Source organism: Notolepis coatsorum (assembly GCF_963971535.1).
Source record: "Notolepis coatsorum genome assembly, chromosome: 4".
Taxonomy (NCBI): Eukaryota; Metazoa; Chordata; class Actinopteri; order Aulopiformes; family Paralepididae; genus Notolepis; species Notolepis coatsorum.
In genome coordinates, this window is record NC_140168.1 from 205968264 (window position 1) to 205991381 (window position 23118).

A 23118-nucleotide genomic window follows, 5' to 3' on the forward strand; every position below is an offset into this window, starting at 1 on the left:
TTTATTCTTACAGTAGGCAATTTTTTGTTATTCTTATTCGTGACTTTGTTCTGTCTACCTAAATGTTTACTGTGAGCGATTTTTTTAGTGCCAAATTTCCCTCGGAATGAGTATTTCTATTCTATTCTATTCTATCTTGGGTACATCTATCTGTTACATTTGCACTCTGGTTGGATGCCAAACTTCTTTTCGTTGTACTGTACTTGTGCTGTATGATGACAATACATTTGTATCTAATCTAATTTCTTTTAGATTATCTTCATTTTGTTTTATCAATCAAAGACTCATTTAAGAAAAAGGCACCAGTGTGTGATAATATCTTAATAATAACCTCAATACTATTGAGGTTAGCCTGCTGAGTGGGTGATATCATGAACACACACACACACACAGACAAGGAGGGGACGGTGACACATTGGAAACAGTGGGCATGATGACACGGCACACTTCCTGGGCCACCGCCCAGATTTAGCCTGGCCAGCGTGTCATAGTGGGAGGGGGGTTGGATGGGCTAAGTGGGACAGAAGGAGGACATACTCCCTATTCCCAGAGACACGTGGTAGGTCAGGCCTGGGAGGCAGTGGGAGAGGAGAGGAGAGAGAGAGATAGAGAGAGAGAGAGAGCGAGAAACACTGTTAACACCTCACTAGGTTCAGGAGGTTCCCGGTTTGATTCCCGCTCCTCCTGGGCAGCGTGTCGATGTGTCCTTGAGCAAGTCACTTAACCCCTAATTGCTCCCGATGAGCAGGTTGGCACCTTGCATGGTTGCCTCCGCCGTCGGTGTGTGAATGTGTGAGTGAATGGGTAAAAATGTGAGTAACAAATTGTAAAGCGCTTTGGATAAAAGCGCTATATAAAAAAGCAGCCATTTACCATTTAGGAAGAGGAAATCACACATGCAGTGCAATTGACTGATTTAAAGCCCCACCCTCTTTTCTTTATCCTCCAATCGCTTCGGAAGCAACAATTAATGATTGTATAGAGACCCTGAAAATAAGACAACACCCCTTTTCAGATGTTTTTCTAAGTGTTATATCCGGGACAATACGGTGTATATATGTGTATATATATATATATATTAGGGCTGTCAATTTATCGCGTTAATTAGATTAATTAATTACACAGCAAATTATCGCGTTATGAAAATTTACTCAAAATTAATTACAATTTTTTTTTTTTTTTTTTTTGTATCATTCATTCCATAAGAATGTAGAATACACATTTACAGGCGTTTTTTTTTTTTTTAATATGGTCCATTTGCATGTTCTTGGTATCTGATTCTAGTGACATCTATGAATCTCAGGGAATGTATTCCCAGTGTCAGAAATACTGTGGGCTAGATCCACAAAGAATGGATTGCACGGAGCAAGTGGCACCCTTACTTACAATTCATTATGAATAAAAAATGGGGGACCCTGATGTAAACAAGACGAAAGTCTTTCTCTGGTCTGCACACCTTAACAATTGTGTGCCGTACTGTATTGTACCCATTCTGCAATCTGTTAATAACATTTTCATTCAATCAATCAATCTGCGCGGTGATTGATTGAATGAAAATTTTATTTTGAGTAAATTGTAATGAACCAAATGAGAATATCAATACATTTTTTTTTTATCTTTGACTGTGAATAACACCATGCTCAAATTGACCAGACCTGAAAAATCTAAGCAAATTAATAGATGGAAGATGATTTTGTAGATACAGTACTGAATTCTGCCATCCGGACACATGCAATTTGAAATATGATTATAGAATATAGAATATCAGGCATAAAATGGTTATGCGATTAAAATGAGATTAATTAGATTAATTAATTACAAATCCTGTAATTAATTAGACACATTTTTTTAATCGCCTGACAGCACTAATATATATACTTTTTTTTTTGTATCAATCAAAGACTCATTTAAGAAAAGGGAAAACAACAGTTGGAGGATCAAGAGGGCTGGGCTTGAGCTCGGCCAATTGCAGGCAAACCATGCATGTAGAAATTGGACCGCTGGACCAATTGGACCACTGTCGAGTCGTGATCGGAGGATCAAGAAAAGAGGGCGGGGCTCGAGACAGTGGTTGGCGAGAAGTGGGCGAATGCACAATTGGAGGTGGGCTTCCCACTCTCCAAGACATTTACAACAAGCGTAGCAGGAGTAAGGCTAAGAGAATAATCAAAGACTCTAGTCACCCTAACAACTGCCTCTTTGAACTGCTGCGGTCAGGCAAGCGATACCGGAGTCTCATGGCCAGTACAGAGAGACTTAGAAGAAGCTTCTATCCTCAGGCCATCAGGATGCTCAATGACAATAACACTATGTAACAAACCATCAAATACACTCACAGCACACACATCCACATGTACACACTCACTTTAAATAAACAACTCACTGTAGCACCCACTTTACCCACTTTAGACACTTTAACACACTTTATATTTATTGGTAAAGAGAATTTGCACTACAACTCATACCTTAATTTGCACCTTACCCTAAGTTGTACCTCATCCCATTTCTGCATTGTACTGTATATTGTATTGTAACTCAGTTAAAAAAAAAAAAAAAAAAAAAAATCTAGGGGAGCTTCCGTAGCTCACCGCGTATCTCGGCGCTATTTCGGCGTCGGGGACAACCGTGCTCGTCACGGATCTGGGGTACACGAGTTCGATTCCCGGACCCGCCGTATTTTCTCAGAGTGTCTTCCCCTACTCTACATCATATTCAACCTGTTTCTGTCGGTCATGCTTGACCAGAAAAGCGATAAACGCTAAAAAATGAAGTTAAAAAAAAAAATTATAATAATCTACTCTGTATTGTATATTGTATATATGTATATTGAACACTTTTGTTTACACTTGTTTACGTACTTTTGACTTTCTATTTTATACTTTATCTATTTTTTATCTAGCACACTCTCAGGGGCAAACAGGAAAAAGCATTTCATATAAAAGTATTCTGTATTTTTGTATGACAACTAATAAAGAAATTGAAACTTGAAGTGACCCCGGCTAATGCGGTAGCCGAGCAGCTCGTTTTAGAGACCAAAAATACAAGAATTGCGTTTCGGGATCAGTCAAACGTACATGTATTTAGGGCTGTCAACTAATATTTTATATTCAAATGAATAATAGAATTGTAAAAGAAAACATACATTTGATTGTAAAAATTGATATTCGAATTGTGTGAATTGTGTTTTATAATTTCTTTTAATATAAAAACAGCCCCGGCGGTCTCCCTCTCGACTTCTCGCGGGTTTATCCATGGGATAACACTGCGCCCTTTTTAATAAAATTTTTTCTCACACTTTTTTCTGTATTTTGCTCCCATCCCAATTTAGTCGTTATGCCAATTCCCTCGTCGTTGCCCAAGTCGTTGTGCGCATTGCCCCACTGTCGGCCTGGGGAGGGTGTAGAATTACCACATGCCTCCTCCGATACATGTGGAGTCAGCCAGCCACTTCTTTTCACCCGACAGCGAGGACTCTCACTGGGGGAACGTAACGTGTGCAGAGGTTCACGCTATCTCCCCCAGATCCCCTCCCAGCTGAACAGGCGCCCCGACCGACCAGTAGGAACCACAGTTTACAACGACCAGGACACATACCCCGCCGGCTTCCCACCTGCTAACACTGCCAATTGTGTTAGTAGGGACGACTGACCAAGCCGGAGGTACCGCTGACCGCTGGATTCGATCCCAGAGTCTCTGCGGTGGTAGGCGAGTGCATTCTCCACTGCGCTACCCAGCCCTCCTATCACTGCGCCCTTACGTGCACCTTGCAAAAGCGAATCGTCTATTGGCTGAGCAGCCTGGCATTCGTGTGACATCATGTCCGGAATCAACCAGGAAATAGCTAACGGCTAATAGTTGTTGTCGTTGCGGTCGCTTCCAATTCGTGATGATGGCAGAGAGTTCAGATCCCAACTCGGCTCATTAAATAAATGACCTATAGCCTACTAGTTATAGAGCTGTGAATCTTCACTGGCCTCACGATTCGATTACGATTCAGCTGTCCACGATTCCATTCGATTCTACGATGCATCTCGATGCAGCTCAATAATATATTACATCCTCAATTTTATAATCTATATTACTGCACATGGCTACTTTTTCATCAATTAATACAAGCAGTCAGATAAATTAACTTTTATTTAGAAAGTTCTTAAATCAGAAAATAAATGTCTTTACTAGTGTTGCACGATACAGATACTAGAAAGGTATCTCGATACCCAGCTGTTACAAACGGTTCAATACTCTTTTATTAGTATCAGTATTAGTATCAATACTTTTAGACTAGCCTGATGCTGTATTTTCTACGAGTTGAGTGGATGCATGACCAGAGCACTAGCTTTAATAATACCATAATAATAATTATATTTGATTTGTAGGGCACTTTATAGTTGTGGAGCAAATCCCAAAGAGCTACATTGTAAAAGAACATAAAAGCTAGAAAGAGAGTTAAAAAGATATATATATAATGCTTTAACTTTGGAGATTTAAATTATTTACTATGGAGTGAAAAATGTTCAACGTTCTGAACTTTCAGCAGTATATTTGCTTGTTCTTTTTTTGCATCGACTCATGCACCTTTTTGAAAATCATCTGACATGAAGATGGAACACATTTTTGTTGTTAATATGATTTATATTACTGGTAGTTCATACAAGACATTATCGTCCTCTAAGCCAGTGTTTCTCAACTGGTGGGTCGTGACCCAAGAGTGGGTCGCGGGACCATTTTGAGTGGGTCGCGGATGTGTGTAAAAAAAGAAAAAAAAATTGTGAGACTCTTGGCAGGAGCAAACAACATCCCCAGTTATCCCATTAGTTCCCTGGGATGTTAAGCTAAGAAGTCTGCTAAGAAGCATAATTATTTATTATTATTATTAATTTATTTCATTGGGTTTTTAGCCCTAGTTGCACGTTTGTTGCACTTTTTTGTGTTTATTTCATGTTTTTAACAGTGCATGAAAGATTGTGTATTACTGCAAAAAAGAATATTTGAAATAAATCATAGTGGTTCAAAAATGTTGGTCGCAACTTAATGACTAAGGAAAATGTTGGGTCCTGAGGCTAGACCAGTTGAGAACCACCACTCTAAGCCAATCTGCACTTTAACATAGGCCTGGGTTGTTTTTATTTCTGTTAGCGCCGCGGATATAAGAAAGAGGTCTAGCTGAGTCAATGTTGATGGTTTTGTTGAACATTTGTTTTTCACAGGAGAGCACTCTCAGGTTCAAAATTGAATGGCAGCCTGAAACAAACATGTTTCGGAATTACATATTCCTTCTTCAGTGTTATAGCTTGCCATTAAATTTTGAACCTGAGAGTGCTGGTCTGGCTTCACTGCTTCTTTTATATAATACTTAATGGGATTTCAGCACCCAGTGTCGTATCTTGAGAGCGCGGTCTAACTTGACATTTTTTTCACAGGAGAGAAACTGTATTCAAAGAATAGTCTTTGAATCTAAATATACTTTATTTGTGTTGATTTTACATTAATTCCATGATTTTACTCAAGTAAATATCTGCTACAAGCTTCGGTCTTAAGTAGAAAAATGCTATTTTTAATCTAGATAAATTGTGAGATTAATTAGTAAAAAAAATATTATCTATTGACAGCACTAATTATATATATATATATAAAATATATATATATTCTATTTATAATCTATTATGTTCTGTCACTGCATCGATGCTGAATCGTCTCTGATTAATAATTACAGAGCAGGAGTCAAAAAATTCATATGACTCCACAAATTGGGTAAACGGTGGAACAGGCAGGCACACAGAAATGTTCTCCCGACCGTGCGCGAGAGAAGCAGCGAGGATCATGTTTGCCAACAGTGTGGTCGCAGGCTCTCTCTGCGGTGTCGCGTGACACCACATCCTGCTGGGCTATATTGATTCACCTCTCAGGTTAGCAGCTCACAGACAAGAACTGGGGAGTTTATGTTCTACTCAGGGTCGGGGGATTACAGTATCTGAAAATGTAACTGTAATCATGGTCATCAAATTTCAGACGCTTTCCCATAAAACGGGTGAGATAGCTTGTGCCGACCGCTCAGGAACATATTTCCATGAGCAGAAAAGCTCATATTTTCTCGTTTTCATTATAACTGAAAACAAAGAAACTATATAAGAAGGAAGGGTCGGGCGGCTAGGTGGTGTAGTGGGCAAGGCACTCGCCACCAATGTGGAGACGCTGGGTTCGCGTGTTCGAATCCAGCTCTCCACATTGTTTTCAGTTTAGCTGGTCGTCCGCAGTAATACACATTGGCCGTATTACGGGGAGGGAAACTGAAGGGTGGGGATTGGGCGATGTGGACCGCGTCTCCTACAGGTCGGTTGGTGCGCCTGCGCAGTAGAATCAGGAAGTGTCGGGGGCAGCGTATACAAATACATTTTTATATTCTGCAGCACTGGAGTGGAACAAGCTTCCAGTGGCCCTGAAAAACATCGAAGAGGGGGGAAGTTTTAGACGTGCCACAAAGAAATGGCTAGCCAGTGAAGTATAGAATAGCCATAGGAAGGAGAGGGTAGGAAGTGCTTTTTTTTTTGTATGGGGTTGCTATTATGTTTTATTCTGTTTTTTATTATGATGATCTTTGTTTTATTATGATGCTCTATGTTTTATTATGATGCTCTATGTTTTATTATGATGCTCTATGTTTTTATTATGATGCTCTGTTTTAGTATGTTTTATTATGATGCTCTATGTTTTATGATGTCTGTCCATGTCCAAAATCAGGGACCATGATGGAAATAAGTGCTTGCACTTTCTCATGTTTTTATCCCTTGGATGCTGTCTTTTACTCCACAATAAAAATCAATCAATCAATCAAGCGTGAGCCTCCCACGCGTTACTCCTCGCCACTGAGAGATCGAGCTGCGCAGGTGAAAAGATGCGACTGCTGTTACCTCAAGTACCGGAGGGGACTTGTGCTATGTATGACTTAGTCCACATTGCAGCCGGCTTGTGGGAGGCAAGAAACAGCGTTCATGACAGGGGAGGGTTGAATTGGATGATACGAAATTGGGATGGGAGAAAATATAGAAAATGGGAGAAAAAGTGGATAAAAAAATAAAAATAAGAAGGAAGGGTCATCATGTCAGAATACCAGTGTTCTCTGCTCTGCTTGGTGCCAGACTTTGGTGCCAGTTCTATTGAAGCCTACGGGAGATGGATGGATAAGCAAAATACACAAGCTATCTGAGGAAATATACATCAACCAATATATCAAACCTTAGCTAGTTAATAATGCAACAAATTGTAGATGATTCTAACATCCAAATGAGGAGATGGTTGATCCAATTCAACTCAATGTCGGCCATTGGCATCAATGTGATGTGATGAGCCTTCCTCTTTTTTTTCTTTTTATAGTTATATATCGTATTTGCTTATCGCGTCCCGCTCTGAGCCTTATGAGATACCCCTTATCTTCTATGGTACCTATTGTACCCCAACGAACAACTAAATGCACCCACACCTGAAGGAGCCCCCGCCCCTATGGAGGCGTAGCCTATATAACCATGACTCTGGTCACCAAACACTCTTCCTCTATTTTCGTTCCATCGTATCGGCTGCGTGCACCATACGTAACTAGCAGGATGAAAAAGATCAGAGTCATAATGTTGAAAGCTTACCGGAGGTTGCTGGCCCCTGGCATCTTCGAAGCATGTTTTCGGCGACACGACGGGCCTATATTGATGTTCCTCGTCTGGTGACAGCAGATCAAGGTTCAGCTGTACAAGATTGGCTGTCGGGCCAGCTTGTACCCAGGTAGGCCCTGTGTCTTCAGGCATGGGTATTAGTGTTAGTAATGCTGGTTTGTTTTGTTACACAACCATGTTGTGTGTTGGCGCCGGGGGCAGGATGGTTTGGTGAACGTTCACTGCAGTGAACGGTTTCCAAACTGTCTTGGGCGTGCTGCTAAACATCTAATGCTATGCTACATGCTATCGCTAATGCCACATGCTACCACTACTGCTACATACTAACTGCTACGCTGTTCTAATGTCTCCGCCGTGAGATGTTGTCACTTCTCCCTCCTCTTGCCCGGTTCATCAATGAAGGTCAGTCGGTGGCTGTTGTGTTTTTTTTTGCTGAGTCCTATTTACCTTTTTTCGGGTAAATGGGTTGACAACAGGGTAGGCCGTGGCTAGGTAGCCTAGCCAGGTATGTTACCTTGTGTTCCGGCGGGGTCTATGGAACGGTGTCCCCACATTGGCGTCGGGTAGTGGGGCTATGGGTCCAGCCGACATGGTAAACATGTTGCGTGTCTGTGCGCAGGCGGTTGTTGATCTGGGTTCCACATCGCCTCACGCTAGGCTGTAGTAGTATAGGGGCAGGGCCGCCTGGGAGAAATGTGAGGCCCTGTGCGAATTTAAACGCGAGGCCCCCCACCCCCTGTGTAGTGGGCTATTGTTTCGTTCTGTCACTCTGCTATGAGAAGGTCTGTCTTGCTACAGCTTTCTCTCCTCTCAACCATTCATACTGACGGTCAATCGGTATACTGGGGGAGTAGTGCGGGGGGGGCTTTGTTTACCTTTTTTTGGTAAATGGGCTAAGCTAGGGCTGGTGTGCTGTTGTGAATATTTTGAATGAAGGCGGGACTAGTTCACTCTGGTCCGCCTCCCCTTAACGTTGTGTATATGGGTTTGCTCATTCTACAGTATTTTGTGGTTTAGTTATTTTATTCATTTAACCCTTTCATGGTGCACACCACAGTGGAGGTTGCTGTTTGCAACCACCACTGGTGCTCCGTGTTAACATCAGTCCTTTGTTTTTGACATATTGAAACAGTGCCCCGCCCGGCCGACGCCATGGGTGGGTTGGCCTGGCGAGTGGCTGGTGGGCTGTTAAAGCCTGTACCGCCACGGTATGGAATTGGCAGCGATTAGAACTGTGTTCGAATTGCTGTTTTTTTCTATTAAAAAAAATTGTGTCGGGGTGCTCCAGTAGCACACCATGTTACCGCGCTGCGTCGCGGGACTCCGTGCTGCGTCACGGATCTGGTTGACTCCGAGTTCGATTCCCGGACTCGCCGTCATTTGCCGAATGTCTCCCCCTGCTCTCTCTCCCGTTTCACCCTACAACTGTCGGTCATGCTTGACCAGAAAAGCGATAAACGCTAAAAAATAAAGTAAAAAAAAAAAAAAAAATGGTGTCTGGTGGCGGGGCCTTGAGGGCCAGCCGACGTCGACACATCGCGCGAGGTTGTTGACGTTATTAGCTTTGACCCAGCCGCAAGCTATAACCGCTCAGGGTTCCCCTCTCTGCAGGGGATTTTGGTCTTCTGCTGGAGCGCGGGCGGTATTGTCCTAGGCCCTACACCGCCTCACACCGCGCAGCCAGAAGAAGAGAGAGCACGGCCTCGTCAGCGGCGATGACGAGGCCCTCGACAGGCGGCCATGTTTTCCCCCGCCGGAGGTATCCTGGGCGTTGATTCGACAGGTGTCCACAAGGCCGACAGCCTTGGCGGCCGAGGGATCGGCCATGTAGGATGGGTTCGGCTTGAACAAACAAGCCGTCACCGTCCTGCCGCGAGCAGCCCGCTCTCCGATCACTCCCTTCCCCAACACCAGCGGAAAAAGTGGGCTCTGATTGTTTCCTTTGGCTGCGGGCCGCGTGCCTTCGTTGAAGCGCGGGCGGCCCCCCTTTCGCTTCTCATGGGGACAGGGGCTGACACCCAGTTGATGGCTGAGCCTGGGTCTGTCCGTGAGAATGTTGTGCTGTCAAGCGGCTCCCACACCATAAGCTGTGTTGGTTGAGCCTGGTGTTACGTCTGTCAACTTAAGTGTTGTCAGCAGGGGGGCTCGAAACCTTTTGAGGCACACAGTGCGGGCTTCCCCGGCCTCGCCTTCGCCAGGCCAGGTATCATGTTGGTGCCTCCCACTCCAGAAATATTGGCAGTGGTCGCAGGCACGCGTGAATTGGCGATTGCCTCGTGGGTGGTGTCAGGGTCAGATGTCCCGACACGGAACGCGCTGCTCGCACGGTTCCAGGGTTGGCTACGCACAGCGGGGGGACCGGGCCAACTATCTACAGTTCCTGGCGGACCTGCGCCACGTGACGGCGGGTGCGTTGGGAGTGTCATCACATATGACTACGGCAGTACCATATGTCGAGGTGGATGGAGAGAACGCTGAGGCGGGGACTTGTGTTTACACAACCCCACCCGTTTTCAGGTTTGGTACAGACCCTATTGTCAGGGTCTCCAGCAGTGACAGCTCTGGTCAACGAGATCCAATCTCTGTGGACGAAGCAAGCCATCGTCGTGGCGTTCTCCTCCCGGTGTTCTCTGCCTGAGAAGTCGGGAGGGAGGGGTGTAAGACCCAGGCTGGACCTGTCCCATGGGAAGGTTCAGCATTTTTTGGATCGTCTCCTACCTGTTGAACACTGTCAGGTGGGGGTCTGGTTCTCCTCCATAGACCTGTAGGATGCGTAGCGCATCTCCGATCTTCCATCCTAGGGCTTACCTACGCTTCCTTTGCAGGGTTAGCGTATGAGTACCAGAGGCTGCCGTTCGGTTTTCTCTGGCTCCCCGCATCTTCACCAAGTGCGTGGAGGCCGCACTGGGGCCTCTGCGTCGTCAGGGGTTACGGAGTGTTCTGCCCTGATGACGTTCTGGTCCTTCGCGGTCAAGGTGGATCGTCAGGTCTCGTACCAGGCAGGTCTCTACCAGCCTGGGGTTGCTGTAGACTGGATGTAGAGTACTCCTCTTTCCAGTAAACGGTTGGAGGGCTATGGGCATCCCTCTCAGAGCGTGTTGTCAACACGCTCGGGAGGTTCTGTCCTAGGACGGTTACGGCGCTGTCTCACGTAGCGTTTTCACCGACGCCTCCCTCGCTGGTGACGCGTCGGGCCAACGCAGTAGGGGGCAGCTGGCAAACCATGTTGCCCGGTCTGCGCTACATTCAATGTGTTGGTGTTGAAAGCGGTCCTTCTGGTCCACAAATGGTGTTGATCAGGACGGACAATACGACGTCAGTGTTGTGTATCGACAGACAGGGAGGAGTACACTCCCCCTGTCTGCACCAGGCGGCAGGCGGCTGGCTATGGGCGTCCTCCATCTGCGCGGCCTGAGGGCTCCCCACATCCCCGGCAGGGAGAATGTGGGTGCAGGTGTACTGTCGCGGGGCGGTCCTCATCCTGACGGGTGAGGATTACGTCTGGACATAGCCAGGCAGGTCTGGGACCGATGCCGTGCCGCCAGGGATTCTTCCCCATACATCTGTTAGGTCAGTTGTTGGGACGGGTACGCTGAGGGGCGCAGGTTCTTGATCCTGATGGTGTTACCATCCGGAATGCGCATGCTCCCTCCACTGTCGCGCTTAGGCGGGCAGATGACGTATGTTCCAAGTGTGGTGTAAGGCGGGGGGCCGGGACTCAGTCTCCTGCCCCCTGGATGCTGTCCTTAGTTACCTCCAGTCTCTCCTTGATAGACTGTCGGCTTCGACGGTGAGGGTATATTCAGCAGCTATATCCTCCTATCATGAGGGGTTTGAGGGGATGTCTTGTTCAGCCACCCTCTTGTGAAGCGTTTCCTGCTTGGCGCTTGACGCGCTAAGCCGGTGCAACGCTCCTGGGCTCCGACTTGGGATCTTCAACTGGTCCTCGGTCGGTTGTCCTTGGCCCCGTTTGAGCCACTCGAGCAGGCGCCGTTGGAACAGCTGTCGTTCAAGACCGCGTTCTTGCTGGCCGTCACCTCCGCTGACGCGTGGGTGTGCTTTGTGCTCTCTCGGTACGCCCAGAGTGCCTGTCTTTCGTTCCGATTGCGGTGCCACTCTGCGGCCTAATCCTGCCTTCGTGCCTGTAAATATCCGGAGTTCTTCCGCTCCAGGGATATTGTGGTTCAGGCGTTTCATCCGCTTCCTCACGGTGGTGAGTTAGATGCGGGCCTTCACCTGTCATGTCCGGTCCGTGCTTTGGGAATTGCCTCAGCCGTACTCAGGACCTCGGGGTCACCGTTCAGCTTTTTGTCTGTCACGGTGGTTCTCATGCCGGTAAGGCACTATCGAACAGCGCCTGTCCCATTGGTTGTGCGAGGGCATTGCCCTCTGCTACACGTTGGCTGGGCAGGATCCCCCTGGGGGCGTCAGGGCGCACTCCAATCGTGGGGTGGCTGCCTCTGCCGCTCTCCTGGGTGGGGCCTCGGTGGAGGACATCTGTGCTGCAGCTTCATGGTCCTCCCCGGGCCCCTTTGTAAGGTTTTACCTCATGGACATGACCGGGGGTTCTGTCTCCCAGGCGGTTCTGGGGTCTGTGGCCTTCCTGCTTCTCGTCCTTTGGTAGGGTAGCAGGAGTGTGTGGGTATGGGCCACAGTGTGTTGAGTCACACGTGGTTCCGCCTGTGCGGTGTGTTCAAGGGGTTCTAGTTCCCTCTTGTTCGCATTCAGGTGGAGTTGACTGCGCCCCCCCTTCACTAGGAAGGATGGGGTGACAGGGCTCCCCGCACCCCTTGATGTGGGCTTACGGCTCCTCAGGGGGTACATCTGTCGGGTCTCGCGTCCGCTCTAACCCATATCTCATAAGGCTCAGAGCGGGACGCGATAAGCAAATACGATATATAACGATAGGTTATGTATATAACCTAGTTATATTAGTATTGGCTGAGCGTCCCGCTCTGCGCGGCCCTGAGTTCCCTCTTGAGGGATCTTTTCCTGGAACGAGATTTGGCGAGGAAGAGTGTTTGGTGACCAGAGTCATGGTTATATAGGCTACGCCTCCATAGGGGCGGGGGCTCCTTCAGGTGTGGGTGCATTTAGTTGTTCGTTGGGGTACAATAGGTACCATAGGAGATAAGGGGTATCTCATAAGGCTCAGAGCGGGACGCTCAGCCAATACTAATATAACTAGGTTATATACATAACCTATCGTTTCCTTGTCTGAAATGAGGACGGCGTGGGAACAAACGTGTTCCGATTGAGACGGAATAAGCGTGCGTGATCCTTGTTGTCAGAGCAGTTTGGTTAACCGTCTGTAGTGTGGTAGTGAAAGGTTAACCGTCTGTAGTGTGGTAGTGAAAGGTTAACCTTCTGTAGTGTGGTAGTGAAAGGTTAACCTTCTGTAGCGTGGTAATGAAAGGTTAACCTTCTGTAGTGTGGTAGTGAAAGGTTAACCGTGTGGTAGTGAAAGGTTAACCTTCTGTAGTGTGGTAGTGAAAGGTTAACCTTCTGTAGTGTGGTAGTGAAAGGTTGACCTTCTGTAGTGTGGTAGTGAAAGGTTAACCTTCTGTAGTGTGGTAGTGAAAGGTTAACCTTCTGTAGTGTGGTAGTGAAAGGTTAACCATCTGTAGTGTGGTAGTGAAAGGTTAACCTTCTGTAGTGTGGTAGTGAAAGGTTAACCTTCTGTAGTGTGGTAGTGAAAGGTTAACCTTCTGTAGTGTGGTAGTGAAAGGTTAACCTTCTGTAGTGTGGTAGTGAAAGGTTAACCGTCTGTAGTGTGGTAGTGAAAGGTTAACCTTCTGTAGTGTGGTAGTGAAAGGTTAACCTTCTGTAGTGTGGTAGTGAAAGCGTTAACCCTTTGTATTGTGGTAGTGAAAGCGTTAACCCTTTGTAGAGTGGTAGTGAAAGTGTTAACCCTTTGTAGTGTGGTAGTGAAAGGGTTAATGGGCTACATTTTGGAATTCAACCTTTTGATCAAAACGGATGAGCCAACGCCCCCCCGACATGGAACCCACCTGGAAGACTCCACATCCCAGACACCTCCAGCGTCTTCAACCTCCTCTCCAGCTCCGCAACGCGATTTCCCAGAATCCTATAGCCAGGGGTACCATGCAAAGGTTAGACAACTCAGATGGATTACCAGTGTGTGTGTGTGTGTGTGTGTGTGTGTGTGTGTGTGTGTGTGTGTGTGTGTGTGTGTGTGTGTGTGTGTGTGTGTGTGTGTGTGTTTTACTAGGATGTGGTGGAGGAGTCGTAAAACAGGTAGATCTACATTATGAGTGAGACAGGTCTGTGACATCAAAAGATGACTGGACTGCTGCCAATCGCTGGAGAACTAATGGCTGGTGAACTTGAGAACTGTCAGGAATATCTGACTCTTAACACTTTGGTTGCAAACAACGAGATTTCTCGTCCTAACTCGCCATGCATTGTGTGCCAATAACGAGTTTTCTCGTTATTTAATCGTTATTTCTTTTATTAGCGATATCCATACATTTTTCATCCATCCAGCCTGAAGTTATCATTGGGAATGGCTCTGAGCTCGAAAAGGGCAAATACTGCCCCCTATCGTCTCCCGGATGGTATTGCACATCATTGGATTGGAGTCGATGGGACTTGCATCAGAAAAAAGAACTCCCACTAGGATTCGCCTGTTCGAATCCAGCTCCCGGCGTTGCTATCAGCTTGGCTGTCCTCTCACGCTGATACAATTGGCTGTATCAGGGGGTGGGAAGCTGAAGGGTGGGTCCTGGGCGTTGTGGACAGCGACCCCTACAGTTCGGTCGGGGCGCCTGCTCAGCGAGGGTTGGATCTGAGGAGAGATAGTGTGGCCTCCCACACGCTACACTCTCCCCGGTGAGAACCTGCGCGGCCAGGTTGGCCTGCCCCAGGCTGCACATGCGTCGGAGGAAAGCATGTGACAGTCTCCGGTCTCCCGGACCAACAGTAGGGGAAAGTACGCAACAACCAGGAAGGGTGGGATGGGAGAAAAATCGGGAAAAAGGAGGGGAAGAAAGATAATAAAAAAAAAAAAAAAAAAAAAAACTCCGGTCCACATTTTACTTCTGGGGCATGCAACCTGATACTAGTGCATTCATTGAGGGGACTGGAAGCAGCGTCGATTATCTGTTTCGGAGTATAACGTTGGATCAATAAACACGATCGATATTTGGAATGGCGATCAGGAATTGGATTAATCTTTTTGTAGAACATCTGATCTGAGATAAGGACTCTATGTTACCAGTTTTGGGTTAATCAGTTTTTTTTCACAGCGTTCACAACGTGTCTGTGTGTGTGTGTGTGTGTGTGTGGCGTTAGGCGCGGCACGAATAAATTATTTTTAAGCCCGCTTTTGTATCGTGCATAAGAACACAAATACTCTCGATAATCTAGCGTTTATTTGAAAACTATTCATAAAGCAGCCGGAAAATGACGTGTTTTGTGTATTCCAGTAAATGGCTATTATCGCGGAATCTTTTCTTCTTTCTAGAAATCTCCAAAACTATACTCGTATTCAAAACGGTATAAAACGGAAATGTACTGATGAAAATACAATCCGTTTTGTACATGTTGACTGCAAGCAAGTCATTCATAAGCGACGGGTGTATTAGACCCATAGCCATAATTTAAGATATAGTTTAATCGCTCGCAAATGTGCTCGTCCTCCCATTGATTAACGTGCTGGCATCCAAACGATAATTCATCATATCCGGCCGGCACACAATGTGTTAATAATAGACCTGTTTCTTGTTTATAAACATACCGTGGTCGAGCCAATCAGCAATACCAATTGAGTCACGTGACTAAGTCACCTCGGACCTGCGCGAGCTGCTGCGCCAAAAGAAGTACAACGGGGCTCTATGGAGAAACCATGACACTCCCCTGACTAAAAGTTGTTTCAAACGAAAACGGCTGGATGTCATTTTGCATTGATTGATTGATTGTTTAGATCGCTAGCATGGCTAACAAATGCAAATATATTGTAGTCCACCCAGTCGTTACGTTCCTTTTTGCCGCCTTGAAGCGCACGCAGTCTGACGTGGTCGAGAAACAGGTCTATAATAAACACTGTTAGGACAATCTGACTCTTAATAATAAACACTGTTAGGACAATCTGACTCTTAATAATAAACACTGTTAGGACAATCTGACTCTTAACACATTGGTCGCTTACGCCGTTTTTGCCCGCCATGCGTTGAACGCCAACAACGGCGTAAATCGTTTTTGGGATCAATATTAAATTTTTTCACCATGGCATTCATAATTCATCCAGTCTCCCTCCGGACTGCAGCGGCACCCTGTATGAGATTGCAATGCCTCAATACCGCCGCCTGGTGGATGGTCGGGCGAGTTACATTCTCGCCAAAACCGGAAGTGGCGCTGGTGCATAGAGGAAATCCCTCCGGCAGTAATATCTTTTTACGTGGATCCAGACAAACACTATAGTGCATTTGGATCGCTTTCTAAATGCAATAATCGATATGATTTCGGCGTTTATTGCGCCATACAAACCGGAAATGGATCTAGGAGATCGGCGTCAAATAATTGGGATCTTTTTCCTCCAGTCTCATCGGCGAACGGTAAGAGGACACTAACGTTATTTTCAGCCTGATTGTTTATTCATTTCAAACCATCTGCTCAACATATCAACCCATACTAAATAAAGCCGTTACTGACGATCAAGGAATTATAAACACCCCCCCTCCCCCCTTTCCTTCACGCATGATGAAGCATAATGTATACCGATCATATACATTTGAATTTTTGAATATAGCGTGTATAGGAAAGAAACGCCAATCGATAATCATGCGTCAGGGCCTATAACTCGTTTTTGGAATTACAGCAGAAAACCTTAAAAACATACTTATATTCTAGATGGTATTAACACAACAATGTATGAATGAAAAAATATAAAGTTCCCACATCCTGAACGATAGATAATCGATGTTGAATGGGCCATAGTAATGTCAATATAGCAATAAAACTTAAAAAGTTATAGCCCTGCAAAGAAGGTAAACATCTCCATAGGCTTTCAACGGTGGCAGACTGGGTACAATGATAGACACAACCCCCGGCGCCCAATGTGTTAATAATAAACACTGTTAGGACAATCTAAGAAAATTATAATAATAATTCTGTATTTGGGCGGCTACGTGGCATAGTGGGCAAGGCGCTCGCCAGGAATACTGGAGACGCTGGGCTCGCCTGTTCGAGCCCAGTGCTCCACATTGCTTTCAGTTTAGCTGGTCGTCCGTACTAATACACATTGGCCGTATTAGGGGGTGGGAAACTGATGGGTGGGGATCGGGCGTTGTGGACAGCGACTCCTACAGGTCGGTTGGTGCGCCTGCGCAGTAGAATCAGGAAGTGTCGGGGGCAGCGTGAGCCTCCCACGCGTTACTCCTCGCCACTGAGAGATCGAGCTGCGCAGGTGAAAAGATGCGACTGCTGTTACCTCAAGTACCGGAGGGGACTTGTGCTATGTATGACTTAGTCCACATTGCAGCCGGCTTGTGGGAGGCAAGAAACAGCGTTCATGACAGGGGAGGGTTGAATTGGATGATACGAAATTGGGATGGGAGAAAATATAGAAAAATGGGAGAAAAAGTGGATAAAAAAAAAAAAAAAAAAAATCTGTATTTTTCACCCATCCCAATTTTTTGTCGTTATGCCAATTCCCTTCCTGGTCGTTTGCGCGCATTGCCCCACTGTCGGCCTGGGGAGGGTGTAGAACTACCACATGCCTCCTCCGATACATGTGGAGTTGCCAGCCGCTTCTTTTCACCTGACAGCGAGGAGTTTCACTGGGGAAACGTAACGCGTGCGGAGGTTCACGCTATTTCCCCCAGATCCCCTCCCTGCTGAACAGGCGCCCCGACCGACCAGTAGGAGTCGCAGTTTACAATGACCAGGACACATACCCCGCCGGCTTCCCACCCGCTAACACTTTTAAACTGTTGTCTCTGTTGTCTCCCCGCTTCTGCTTTCAGTTTTCAAAAAAATCGCCTTAGGATCCCAGACATCACTCCGATGTAGTGAATTCCGACGTAGTAGTAGCCTGAAACATCCACACACGGCACGGCCATTTCCAATGAGGAATAGTGACACTTAAACGTTGACCCAAGGCTCCACTAAATTGACTCATTTCAAGCCCCGCCCTCTTCTCTTGATCCTCCAATCAACCAAAAATGCTTAAACAATAATGTTAGTGATAGAAGGGAACTCATTTTGTGCAAAAATGGAAAGCTTTTCAATGTTCATGAGGCAGAATTGTTACAATAGCTGATAATCCATTTTCCCAATGATAAATCCCTATACGTGTGGACCTTAGTTCAAGTTTCAAGTTTCAAGTTTCTTTAATAGTTGTCATACAGAAGTACAGAATACTTTTATACAAAATGCTTCTTTCTGTTAGGCTCCAGAGACTGTGCTAGACAAAGGATAAGTATGAAATAAAATAAGATAAGTATAGCAAGTAAAAGTAAAAAATAGAAGTAAAAAATAGAAGTCACGTACGTAGACACAAGTGTTCAGTATGTACATATGTACAATGTTCAATGCAGGATAGCAGTAACTGAGTTACCATAAATATACTATATATATACTATGCAATATACTAATATACAATATACTATATAGTGCAGAGCAGAAATGGGATGAGGTACAATTTACAATTTACAGTAAGGTGTCCTGAGGTATGGGTTGTAGTGCAAATTCTTTGCCAATAAATATAAAGTGTGTCTAGGTGTTCTAAAGTGTGTAGAGTGGGTGCTGCAGTGGGTTGATTGTTTAAAGTGAGTGTGTGCGGATGTGTGTGCTGTGAGTGCATTTGATGGTTGTTGCATAGTGTTATTGTTCGTTGAGCAACCTGATGGCCTGGGGATAGAAGCTTCTTCTGAGTCTTTCTGTGCTTGCCATGAGACTCCGGTATCGCTTGCCTGACCGCAGCAGTTCAAAGAGGCAGTTGTTTGGGTGGCTGGAGTCCTTGATAATTCTCTTAGCCTTACCCCTGCACCGCTTGTTGTAAATGTTCTGGAGAGTGGGAAGCCCCCCTCCAATTGTGCGCTCGGCTGAACGGGCCACTCTCTGTAGTCTGCTACGGTCTTGTGCGGTGCTATTACCAAACCAGGAGGTGATATTGCCAGTCAGGATGCTCTCTATTGTACATGAGTAGAAGTTCTTAAGGATCTTCTGACTGACTTGGAACTTCCTTAGGCGCCTGAGGAAGTAGAGGCGTTGCCGTGCCTTCTTCACAACACTGTCAATGTGTGTGGTCCATGTCAAGTCCTCGGATATGTGGGCTCCGAGGTACTTAAAACTGTTCACTCTCTCAACCGGTGCCCCGTCGATGCTGAGGGGGCTGTAGTCCCTGACCCCCGACCTCCTAAAGTCCACAATCATCTCCTTTGTTTTGCTGACGTTCAGGGAGAGGCTGTTCTCTTGGCACCATCCCGCCAGGACCTTGACCTCTTCCAGGTAGGCCCTCTCGTCGTTTGCAGGCCCACCACTACTGTGTCGTCAGCAAATTTGATGATTGTGTTGTTGTTCCGCTGAGCCACACAGTCATGTGTGTACAGGGAATAAAGGAGGGGACTCAGAACACAGCCCTGGGGGGCCCCTATGTTGAGGGTGATGGATGAGGAGGTGCAGTTGCCTGCTCTCACCACCTGGGGTCTACCCATCAGGAAGTCCAAGACCCACTGGCAGAAGTCATAGTTCAAGCCCAGGTCCCTGAGCTTGGCTATGAGTTTGGAGGGGACTATGGTATTGAATGATGAGCTGTAGTCAATGAATAGCATTCTCACATAGTTCCCCTGCCTCTTGTCCAGGTGTGATGCTGCTGTGTGCAGCACATGGGCTATGGCGTCCTCCGTGGACCTGTTGGGGCGGTATGCAAATTGCAGGGGGTCCAGGTTGATGGGGAGGGAGGAGCAGATGTAGCCCTTCACTAGCTTCTCAAAGCACTTCATGGCTATAGAGGTGAGAGCTACAGGGCGGTAGTCGTTGAGGCAAGCAGGCTTGGATTTTTTGGGTACAGGGATGATAGTGGACTTCTTCAGACAGGTGGGGATGACAGCCTGTTCCAAGGACAGGTTAAATATGTCAGTGAATACCGGGGCCAGTTGGTCGGCACAGACTTTTAGGACGCGGCCGGAGATACCGTCCGGTCCTGCTGCCTTCCTGATATTCACTTTCTTAAAGGTCCTCCTCACCTCATGTTCTGTTACCCTGAACACTGAGTCTCCCTCAGCAGCCCCCCCCCCCCCCTCCGTTGCAGTGGCCTGTGGGCTGGTGTTGTTATTACCAGCCTCAAACCTCGCATAGAAGGTGTTGAGATCATTTGCTAAGGAGATGTCACTGTTCATCTTGAGGGAGGTGCCTTTGTAATCTGTAATCTGTAATCTGTGGACCTTGCGGGCGGTCCAAAGTGACGTCAGACTACACCTCCCTATAGACCAAATCAGAACATTTTAACCCGTTCACTGCCACACTACCAAACGGTTAACCCTTTCACTGCAACGATACAGAAGGTTAACCCTTTCACTGCCACGTGACAAAGGGTTAACCCTTTCACTGCCACACTACAGAAGGTTAACCCTTTTCTATCACACTATCGACGGCCGTCGATAGTGTGATAGAAAAGGGTTAACCTTCTGTAGTGTGGCAGTGAAAGGGCTAAGCAGTGAGCACGGTGATGAATAATAGCGTTGGATAAAACCAGTTATGGGGGTTTTGCTCCAATGGCCATGGTGTCTGGACGCAGTGCACCAATGATTCCCCTGCCAGTATAATCAGCGAGAGGTGGGGTCCAATGAGCACGTTTGTCATGCGCGAACACTCTGCGGTAAGGCTGTACCGAATGTCATTTTTTATTAAAATAAATATATATATTTTTTATATCCTCAAACTAAATCCTCAATTTGAATAAAGTGATTAATCTGATTAAATGAGTAATTTTTTTTTATTAAATCAACTTTCTTTAATGAATATAACTCATCAGTTTCGTCAACATAAATTGGGCACGGTTGGTACGAAAGTGATGGTGACGTCTTGATGGAGCGCCGAGTGCCAAGCGGATACAGATAGGCTACATCATTTATGATAAATGTTTAGTTTTATTTACATTTTTATGACAAATAAAAATGTATTTTATTAAAAAGATTTAATTCGAATGTTGATTTAGAATTCGAATGTCAACATTATGATCGAAGCTCATACGCGAGCAGCCGTATTTTCACATCGAAACAGAGCATGTGGTGTGTGTAGTAGTAGCAGGTAAAAAAGCAGAGCTGTGCTCCAAGTGGCCAATGGAGCTCATGGTGTTATACAGAACCATAACCTGGGAATTACCATCTTGTTAACATCAGGCTAGTTAGTTGTTAACATTAACCCTTTCACTACCACACTACAGGAGGTTAACCCTTTCACTACCACACTACGGTAGTGAAAGGGTTAACCTGCTGTAGTGTGGTAGGAAAAGGGTTAACCCTTTGGTAGTGTGGTAGTGAAAGGGTTAACCTTCTGTATTGTCACAGTGAAAGGGTTAACCCTTTGTCATGTGGCAGTGAAAGGGTTAACCTTCTGTATTGTCACAGTGAAAGGGTTAATCAGTTGGTAGTGTGGTAGTGAAAGGGTTAACCTTCTGTATTGTCGCAGTGAAAGGGTTAACCCTTTGGTAGTGTGGCAGTGAAAGGGTTAACTGGCGACACAAGTCCAGTGTGATGCCTCATACCGTGGTTCACGAGGCAGGAAACGCAATAGAATTTAGAATCCTTGTCGTAGTCTACCCGGAAGGTATTATGGTTGTTATTGTCATGACGTCGAGCGGCTTTGGCCTATTCCTCTACCTGCTGTGTGTGTCTAATGGGCAGCGGGTGGCCTAATGGTTAGAGAAGCGGGTTTGTGACCGGAAGGCCGCTGGTTCGATCCCCCGGACCGGCAGGAAGAAATCTGGGCTGGGGAAGTGAATTAATAACTCTCTCCTATCCCTTAATTAACTGGGTCCCGGCCAACCACGGACATGTCCGTGTTTCGGATCCAACGGTTGAGGGCCAACCACGGACATGTCCGTGGCAAGGTTGTTTTGGCTTTTATTCCATTGTAATATCCCACTCAATGTCACCCTGCGGCACTGCAGATTTACCCTACTCTTGGAATTCGGAAAAGTGCATTACCGGCCAGATCCTCGTAGGGGCGCTGTCTCGATAATGCAGTGTTCCCTGTGGCAGAACGGTGCTTTATTTATTTTTTTACTTTGAATGGAATTTCCTGCTAGGCTGAATCTATGCGTGTAGCATGTAGCATGGAATACCTTTTGCGACGCCGAATTCAGTATGCAGTAAAGGAATATATCATCAGCCAATGGACATATGGATCTACCAGATGGCAATCGATAACTGGGACATCCTTTTTGCAGTCCAACCGGTCACAGGTAAGAGCTATTTGACGTCAATTACAACCCAATCAGGCCTTGTTATCATAGCCATCCACCCGGTCAGCGAATTAGGCTACTGAAGCTAATGCCGTTATTGGTAATCAATAATCGGAAACGACGTCCCCCGCCCCCCCCCCCTTTCATGCAGTCATGGTGGACCATGATACCGATCAAATGCATTTCGATTCTTATCTCTAGCTGGTCTATGGCCGAAACGCCATGCGATTTAACGTTATTAGCTTAGCGCCTTGTAACTCGCCTTCCAGGAAATACCCCAGAACATTTAGCTATATAGTTCATATTCACGACGCTATAAAATGGGAACGTATTGATGAAAGAATTATTTGTATAAGGCATATTGAAGGGACGGTTTATAGTGTCAATTGACAATGAGAATGGACAGATAGCAATACTATAAAGTATAGATGTAGCTCTACAAACAGCCTCACGCACAATGAAAGTTTGTTTTGATTTGCTGGCCGTATAGAGTGGGATTAGACGGATCCAAATGGCCCCGAATGTGTTAACACCAACCGTCTTACCAAAGTGTCCTTGAGCAAGGCACTTAACCCCCAACTGTGTGTCTCTCTGGTTCTGAATGACCAGGTTCTACCTGCTGGTGTCTCTCTGGTTCTGGAGGACCAGGTTCTACCTGCTGTGTGTCTCTCTGGTTCTGGAGGACCAGGTTCTACCTGCTGTGTGTCTCTCTGGTTCTGGAGGACCAGGTTCTACCTGCTGTGTGTCTCTCTGGTTCTGGAGGACCAGGTTCTACCTGCTGTGTCTCTCTGGTTCTGGAGGACCTGGTTCTACCTGCTGTGTGTCTCTCTGGTTCTGGAGGACCAGGTTCTACCTGCTGTGTCTCTCTGGTTCTGGAGGACCAGGTTCTACCTGTTGGTGTCTCTCTGGTTCTGGAGGACCAGGTTCTACCTGCTGTGTCTCTCTGGTTCTGGAGGACCAGGTTCTACCTGCTGGTGTGTCTCTGGTTCTGGAGGACCTGGTTCTACCTGCTGGTGTCTCTCTGGTTCT

General features: G+C 46.2%; 1 protein-coding gene across 1 annotated transcript in view; it reads right to left on the reverse strand.

Annotated features, from left to right (window-relative positions):
* Positions 1–511: 511 nt before the first annotated feature.
* ccdc149a (coiled-coil domain containing 149a) overlaps positions 512–23118 on the reverse strand; it is a gene marked incomplete at its 3' end in the record, with an annotated part of 80281 nt that continues 57674 nt past the window's right edge. The window contains exons 9-10 of the mRNA XM_084312200.1: positions 13673–13749; positions 512–570 (exon numbers count right to left, since the gene is read on the reverse strand). Of these exons, the coding sequence (XP_084168326.1) occupies positions 512–570; positions 13673–13749 (136 nt within the window). The remainder of the gene's footprint in view (positions 571–13672; positions 13750–23118) is intronic.